This window comes from Gracilinanus agilis, chromosome 4 (assembly GCF_016433145.1).
Source record: "Gracilinanus agilis isolate LMUSP501 chromosome 4, AgileGrace, whole genome shotgun sequence".
NCBI lineage: Eukaryota > Metazoa > Chordata > Mammalia > Didelphimorphia > Didelphidae > Gracilinanus > Gracilinanus agilis.
The window spans coordinates 258,912,911-258,921,492 of record NC_058133.1 but is presented as its reverse complement, the minus strand read 5'-3'; the positions used below and the strand labels follow the sequence as shown (position 1 = coordinate 258,921,492).

The 8,582-nt window shown below is 43.6% G+C and overlaps 1 protein-coding gene across 1 annotated transcript; it reads left to right on the top strand.

Moving 5' to 3' along the window:
* The first annotated feature begins 1,065 nt into the window (after positions 1-1,065).
* Positions 1,066-6,452, top strand: LOC123243714 (HLA class I histocompatibility antigen, alpha chain G-like). The gene is made up of 8 exons (XM_044671767.1): positions 1,066-1,129; positions 3,179-3,445; positions 3,660-3,938; positions 4,804-5,079; positions 5,210-5,325; positions 5,787-5,819; positions 5,989-6,028; positions 6,195-6,452. The coding sequence occupies exons 1-8, from the start codon at positions 1,066-1,068 to the stop codon at positions 6,272-6,274; spliced, it is 1,155 nt and encodes a 384-aa protein (XP_044527702.1). The 3' UTR covers positions 6,275-6,452.
* The last annotated feature ends 2,130 nt before the right edge of the window (positions 6,453-8,582 follow it).

Genomic DNA, 8,582 nt, shown 5'->3' with positions numbered 1-8,582 from the left:
AACTAGAGTAGTCCTTGATAATACCTCATTACAAGGCAAAGTAAAAAGAACCAGGAGAACACTGAGCACAATAAGAGCAATAAAATACCGTGATCAACTGAGAATGACAACCATTATCTGCTGTGCAAGGATCCAGGACAACTCCAAGGGACCCATGATGAAAAAGGTTATCCGTTGCTGCGGAAGGAACTGATGCAGGTTGAACTAGTCATTCTTCAATTTATTTCCTCAGTGAATTTTTTTTTCTAGTGTAAGCAACATGTTTCTTCTTTTATAACATAATGAACATGGAGATATATACTGTGTAAATAACACATATGCAACCTGTATCATATTACCTGCCATCTTGAGGAAGGAAGTGGTGGGAGTAAGAGAGAGAACATGGATTACAAAATGTCAGAAAGTGATTATTAAAAATTGTACTGGAGGCAGCTAAGTGACTTAGTGGTTTGAGAGTCAGCCTTAGAGGTCCTGGGTTCAAATCTTGTGTCAGATGCTTCCTAGCTGTATGATTCTGGGCAAGTCCTTAACCCCCATTGCCCTGCCCTTACTGCTCTGCTGCTTTAGAACTAATATGTAGTACTGATTCTAAGACAGAAGAGAAGGGTTTTAAATAAAAAAAGACAAAATTGTACTGATGTAATCTGGGGGAAAAAAATTAAAAACTTAAAAAAAAGATAGTAACTCTTTAGTTCAAGTAGAGCTCACCTTTCCTAGCAAGAAATAGAAAGCTCAACAACTATACTGAAGTTGATACAAAATTTTTTTTAACTTGTCATGATATTTTATTTTGAGTTGACATAATCTTTATTTCAAAATAGCATTATTATAAAAATGCAAAACCAGAAATATTTAGATTCTTTTTTCTGACCCTTCACTTTCAGCTTTGTTTTTCACTTTATGTTTTAGAATGCATGGGGTAGTTCTGTAGTGTCACTTTCCAGTTTTGACTTTATCTGACAGTTATGTTCTGCCTATCTTCCTTAACACACTCTTCCTAAAGTTTGTTAAAAACAACTTGTTATTGCTTATTTGCTACTGGCAGACTACTGACAGTTCTTTACCATGGAGTCCATTGTGTTTTTTCCCCTTTTGTTGGAGATTGTGGTGCTGCCAGAGATTAAAGCGGGTGAGTAAAGAATATTGTTGTTTGGTCATTTTTTCAGTCTTGTCAGACTCTTCCTGACTGCATGTGGGGTTTTCTTGGCAATTATGATGGAACTTGCCACTTCTTTCTCCAGTTCATTTGGACAGTTGAGTAGTTTACAGAATTAAACAGATGACTGGAGACTGGACAGATTGACCATTGACTAATTATTATATGAAAAGGGTCTTTCCCATCCCCATCCCTATCCCCAACTGGGATTCCAGGAGAAAGCCATCCTAATCCTCAGGTTTGAGTTGTTCTAACCAGAGAGATGTGGTGGTGATAGTGGATGGAAATGGATAGAAAGTTTACTTTCTTAGGAGCTAGTAGTATCTGGATGGTAGAAATCTGGTTGTTCTTCCTCTTATTTTGGGAATGTTGAAAACAAGGAGTTAAGGTAGAAGTGGCAAGTTTAAGTCCTAGAGAAGTTGAGGGCAGAGCTAGCTAACAGGGATCTTTAGTATCTAAGAAGGGGTAGGGTGGGAGACAGTATTTTTAGTAAGAAAAGTCCCAGGAGACGATGGAGTTGGGGAGGTCTGCTGGGAGTGGGGGGAAGAGACTGGGGACAGGAGGACAGGAGGGAAGAGATTGGTTAGGAGGCCTGGAAGGTAGAGCTCAGGAGAGGGATGCCTGAAGATGAGGTCATATGGTGGGAGGGAGGGGGTAAATAGAGTCAGGAAAGAGAAACCTTGAACCTCAGGGTGATGGAAACAGGTAGTGGGCAGTAAGAGGAACAGGGAACAAGTAATGGGAACATACTCTGAAATCTTGTATTTCTCACCAGTTAGCATTAGTTAAACATCAACTGTAAAACCTGTATTTTCAGCATTAGTCAAGCATGAGTTGGAGATTGATCAGTCAGCCACTCTGTACTGGATCTGTAATGTTCTATGCTGGGCATCAGCTTTGTGCCTAATGTGTTTTATTAATTACTCATGTTGTTCCATATTTTCTTTAATTCAGAACTTTATGATATAATTAATTAATTGCCTATAGTGGTCCTCCCATGTACTGCACCCTCCCTCCATATTCTCATTCCAGAAGGGTAGCAAGATCTCTCCCACATGGATAAATGATGACAAGGTGGACAGGGCCCCTGGCATTCCAGAAAGATTCCTCAAACCTGCACGCTCCTTATTCCCTATGTTGTACATGTCAAACCCCAAAACATACCTCCACCTGAGTTTGGGCATGCCCATTTTTCTAGGGTTTTCAGGCTGTTGGAGAAAAGGTGGAGATTTCTCTAGAAATTCCCAGACCCTCAATAAGTACGCAAACTCTGATCCACACCTGGGGTTGCTATTCCATTACCTATTGGGCTATTTCCATCAGCCCCAAGAGCTACTCCATCACCTGAGAGCTGCTATTCCGTCAGCCCAGGGCTATGGAGCTGCTATTCCATCAGCAAAGAGCTGCTATTTTGCATTTGGAGGGCTGCTATTCTATCAGCTCCAGAAAGGCTATTCTACCAGCCCCAGGGTTTATCCATGTTCCCTAGTGCTATTTGATTGCCCCCTAGGCTATTCCACCAGCTATCAGGCTATTATACCAAAGTAAACCTCTTCTTCAAATAAAATTCTTTTCTTTTGGATTGAAGACAGTTTGAGTCTCCCATTCTTGGGATGAGACTCTGCATTAAACTTGGGTGTGTTTCTCCCACAACAAGGGTAGCTGTGAGGAATTTTGTAAATTTAGATCCGTTATATAATTGTGAGTAATTATTACAGGACAGAAAAGGAAGAGGGCATTTCCAAAAAGGGAGTGGGTTAAGGCTGGTATTGGGAGGAATTAGAGCGAAATGAAAAGAGGCCAAAGACGTTAGAATTAAGGGCTGAGTGAGGAGAGAGGAGAGATAAAGGGCGAGGGGGGAAACTGGCGGCAGCAGCGGCTTCTGTTGGAGTGACTCCAGATTGTAATGACTTTCCTTTGAACAACTGGGCCTTTGTGGCACACGCAACTGAAGCAGGGCCTGGGGAAGCAGAGCAAGGCCTTTGTTAACCTTGAACCCAAGGTGGATGTCTTTGTCCTCAGCATTTCACTCCCTGAGGTATTTCCAAACTTCCATGTCTCTGCCCGGGAGAAAGCCGCGGTTCTTCTCCGTTGGCTACGTGGACGATCTGCAATTCGTGCGCTTTGACGGCGACAGCCCGAGTCTGAGGGAGGAGCCCAGAGCGCCGTGGATGGACAAAATGGACCAAGATTACTGGGAGAAGAACTCACGGATTTCCAGGGAGACCGCGCAGACTTTCGAAATGGGCCTGCAGAATCTGCGGGTCTATTACAATCAGAGCGAGGGTGGTGAGTGCTGTAGGAAGCCGGGGTCCTTTATGCGCCCCCAGGCCTCTGAAAGAATGGGAGGCGGGACAAGGGAAAGATAGAAGGGAAAGAAGGGACCTGAACGCTCCCGGAGATCAAGCAGTTAGACCTATCCCTTAGCGCCGGGAGAGGACGTGGGCGAGCGCAGTTGAGTGCGTGAGCTGGCCTGATCGAGCTCTATTCTGCGGTTGGTCAGGACTTCACACTTACCAGCGCCTGGTCGGATGCGAAGTGTCTCGCAACGGGATCTTCAGGCGTGGGTTCGAGCAATTCGCTTACGATGGGCTCGACTACATCTCCCTGGACTCCGAGACGCTGAGCTGGAGGGCTGCGGACTCCGTGGCTCTGAACTCCAAGCATAAGTGGGAGGCGGAGCCGATCATAGCCCAGAGACAGAAAGCTTATCTGGAGAAGAAGTGCGTGCAGTGGCTTCACAAGTACTTGGAGAGCGGGAAGGAGACACTTCTCCGCGCAGGTACTGCATGTTCAGTTTCTCATTGCTGGGACTCCCTAGGGAGTGGAGGAGTAGGTTTGGAACCCAGGACTCTACTTATCTGCCTCACGTTGGAAGGATCCGGACCTCTAACGTGTGGGACTGAGGGTGGGGATGGGGGTTAGTGTGTGAGGCTTGAGGGTATGTGTGCTTGCCCCATGAGGCTCAGGAGATCTTTTACCTGGAATCTGCAAAACAACTCGCTGGAGCGGCCGGGAAGGGAAGGAAGGGGACACAGGGAGTCTAAAGAGACAAGAACCTTTTCTAGAAATAAATCAATCTAGATCCAATTCTTTGTTTGTTTGTTTCGAGCCTGCCTTGGGGTACAGGGAAGAACAAGACAAGAACTGCCAGGAGAGAAAGTGTTTCCTAAGGAGATATTCCTGGCACAACTAAGCATTTGTCTCCTTCACTACAATTTGAGTCTAGGCTGAAGGGGGGTGGGGCCCGCGGCAGTGTTGGTGGTGGGGTGCCCCATCTTTCTTCAACTCTTGCCCTCTATATTTCATATTTCTCTTCCCTATCCAGAAAATTTCTGATTCAGGATTTCTACACCTGAGGTGTATCTCCTTCTGGACCCCAACTTGTATATGAACCAAGGAGAGATGGGGCTAAGCTTCCATCTCTCCAAGATGGGACTGTATTCTTCTCTGTTTTCCTCACAGCTTCAAGACCTTTTTCTAGATTTAGAGGTGACCTTAGGGGTGAAGGCTAGCCAGACAAAGTCTTTATGTTCTTCCTCAAATGTCCAGTCTGATTTTTGTGCCTCTAAAGTAGAACTTGGCCTCATGCATGATCTTTTGAAGCAGAGAGGCCCCTGTAAATTTTTCTAACCTTTCTTCCATAGGCCCTCCCTCTGTGAGAGTGACTCATCATGTCAGCCATGAAGGGAAGGTGATGTTGAGGTGCTGGGCCCAGGATTTTTATCCTGCTGACATCTCCTTGATTTGGCTAAGGGATGGGGAAGAACAGTTCCAGGACATCGAGTTCATTGAGACCAGGCCTGGGGGAGATGACACCTTCCAGAAGTGGATAGCTGTGGGGGTGACCTCGGGCCAGGAAGGCAAATATACCTGCTTGGTTCAGCACAAGGGACTGCCTGAGCCCCTCACCCTAAAATGGGGTAAGGACAGTGAGGAGGGGCTGGGGAATTCCAAAAGAGCAGAGGGATGTGGAGTTATTTGGGAGAATTGGGGAAGGGGTTAGTGAAAGTCACACCAGAGAAGAACTTACACTTTTCTATTCCATTTTAGAGCCCCAGGCCTCATTCATCTGGATCATTGTGGGGGTCATTGCTGTTTTCCTTTCTGCAGTTATTGCTGGAGTTGTGATCTGGAAAAAATTGAATTTAGGTAGGGATCACTGGAAAGTGGTTATTAGGCAGCAGGCACAGAAGGGATTCTGGCTTTCTCTTGTTGACCTCTATTTCCCCATAAAAGAAACTAATAGACTCTTAATGAAGAAACTTGCAAATAGAGAATATTTTTAAGGAGGATGCCTTGCAGTGGTACAAAAGGCTGGCTGAATGGGGAAACTGCTTTAGACTCAGATCAAAAATGAATACAGAGATTTTGGCCAGAGGAACTGGGTGTCTCTCAAGCTGGGTGTTGTAGAGCAGAGCTAGAAACCTGTGGGTGCAGGACTTGAGGTTGAGAAGTGTCCATTCTAGTACCTCTTTTCTCTCTTTTGTTGGATCTAGATACTTTACTAGAGGTGGGGGTGGAGTCACAATCGGAACTTGTTGTGTCTTCAGGACAAACCAGTGAACTTCTGGGCCTTAGCATGGTCTCCTTTTTTTGACTCCTACTGGAATTTATTTTCCTGTTCTAGGTGGACAATTCAGGGACTACATTCAGACAGCAGGTAAGTAAAGGATTGACACGGAGGACAGAAAAAGGTAGCCGGCCTATAGTATCTTTGGGACATAAGAAAATAGAACTTAGAGGAGAGGCTTATCCAGTAAGTGTCCTCTTCCTTCCATGTACCTGTTCTAAAATATGTCCCTGACTGGGTTGTTTCTCTCTGTTACCAGGCAAAGATAGTACACAGGAGTCAGATGTCTCCCACAGCAGGCTCTGAGGACCATGGACCCAGAGAGGCTCTGGAGTAAAGGGGGCAAAGCAAAGAGAATGGGTATGTAAGTGGTTGGGATGAAGATTGGATTGGTGGTGAGGCAGAATGATGAGAAGTTTGAGGTGATTTTGAGGATTCTCCCTTAATCTGTATTTCTTTTTTTAGCTGAGAGAGAAATCTTGTGTGGAATTGTGCAAAAAACCCAAGGATATTCAAGCCTCCAATTCCTGTCTTGCTCCTGTTGACCTCTGGCTTCTTTGATTGAGGCTGGCAGGAGTTCTGAGGTTCAAGGATGAGGAAGAGGAAGAAAAAAATACTGAGGCATAGAGAAAAAATGAACTGGAAAAGCAATAGTAGTAACAACAACAACCAAAAAATCCCCCCAAAACCAACCCAGGCATTTCTCAAGACATAGGAAAATTACTGAAGGAATTTATAGGGAAAATTTTTTTGTTGTTGTTCAGTCATATCTGACTATTGTAACCCCATTTGGGGTTTTCTTGTGAAAATATTCTGGAAGTAGTTTGCCAGTTTCTTTTCCAGCTCTTTTTATAGATGAGGAAACTGAGGCAAACAGAGTTAAATGACTTGCCCAGGGTCACACAGCTAGTAAGTATCTAAGACTTGATTTGAATTCAGGTCTTCCTGACTCCAGGCCTCGTATTCTGTCTCTATGGGAAGGGAAGAGAATACCAGGGAAAGATGACTGGGGGATAGCTTCTCCTCTGAGTTCTCATTTCTTATGTCCCAAAGATAATACAGGCCTGTGATGGCAGCCATGTCCAACTACTCTTTGTGACCTCATTTGAAGTTTTCAAAACTACTTCATTTCTCCACTCCACTGAACCTCCTTGCCCCTATACCCAGCAGCCCTCCTTTCCGTGAGCAGAGTACCCAGGCCACTCCCCTCTTTTTCTCCCTCCCTGTCTGGGCAAAATGGGGTGGTGGGGACTCAGTAGGTTGTGGGAGGGCATGGCATGGCAAATAGTGTCTAAAAGGTTCTAAAAGGTTTACCATCACTGACATAGGCTATTACCTTCCGTGTGCCACCTATGTGCCTTATAGGAAACATAGAAACATAGAAAACATAGAAGAGAATCAGTAGATATTTTTTTAGGTGGATGGTATTTGTTTGGACTAAGTGGCTATTTAAGTAACTTCTAACTGATTTTGTGGCTAATTCTTTGAATAAGGAAGTAGTAACTGCTGAGAAATCGCTGGAAATGAAGAAACTAATCAATTTAGAAAAATGAGTTGAAAATATAAATATACATGTGATTGATACAAAGTAGAATAAAGTAGCTAGGTGGGGCAGTGTATAAAGTGTTATGTCTGGAGTCAAGAAGGCTCTACTTCCTGAGTTTAAATCTAGCTTCAGAGATTTACTTATTGTGTCTACGTGGGCAACTCACTTAATCCTCTTTGCCCTGATTTCTTCATCTATGAAATGAGCTGGAGAAGTAAATGGCAAACAATTCCAGTATCTGCCCTGAAAACTTCAAATGAGGTCACAAAGAATAGTTGGATGTGGCTGAAAAAGAATGAACAAAAAGAACAACAAAAGAGTGATCTTGCTGAAGGACATCCTGGCAGGATGAGTGATGAAACTGGGCCAATATCAGTGAAATGGATAAAGATCTAAAGAAATAAAAGGCAGACAAGAGAACAGCTATGAAGATACATCAGAGAGCAAGCATCGAAGAATTATTGTAGGTGCTTTAAGACTTCTTAAAAGTAAGCTGGTTATAAGTCTACATCTTTCTATGGAATATTGTCCATCCAATTCTTTCCACTGGCTTATTCCCAGAGAAGTAAAGACAGGAGAGCTTTCCAGGTATAGCAAAATGCTACCAGGTAGCATTTAGCCCACACAGTCAGAGGAAGGGCTCCTGATGGCCCTGGATAGAGAGCAGGGGGTAAAGGCTCCAGGAAAACTCAGGGAATGCAACTTTCCCTCTCCTCTTGTTGACTCTTTTTGTCCTTGGCTGCTAGGCTTGTTGAGATAGAATGTTTTTCCTAATCAGCTATTGAGTTGTGAACTGGTCCAACCATTCTGGAGTGTAATTTGGAACTGTGACCAAAGGACTACAAAACTGTGCATATCTTTTGACCCAGCATATTTATATCCTAAGAGATCTATGTATCCCAAAGAGATTTTTTAAAAAGGGAAAAGACAAATGTGTAAAAAATTATTTATAGCAGTGCTTTATGTGGTGGCAAAGAATTGGAAATTGAGGGGATGCCTATCAACTGAGGAATGATCGAACACGTTGTGGTATATAGTTGTGATGGAATACTAATGTGTTATAAGAAATGACAAGCAGGATACTCTCAGAAAAACCTGGGAAGACTTACATGAACTGATGCAAAGTGAAACAAACAGAACCAGGAGAACATTGCACATTGTAAGAGCATGTATGATAATCAACTGAGAATAATTTTGGTATTCTCAGCAATACAGTGATACAAGACAATTCTGAAAGATTTATGATGAAAAATGCTACCTATCTCCAGAGAAAGAATTTATAGAATCTGAATGCAGATTGAAGAATA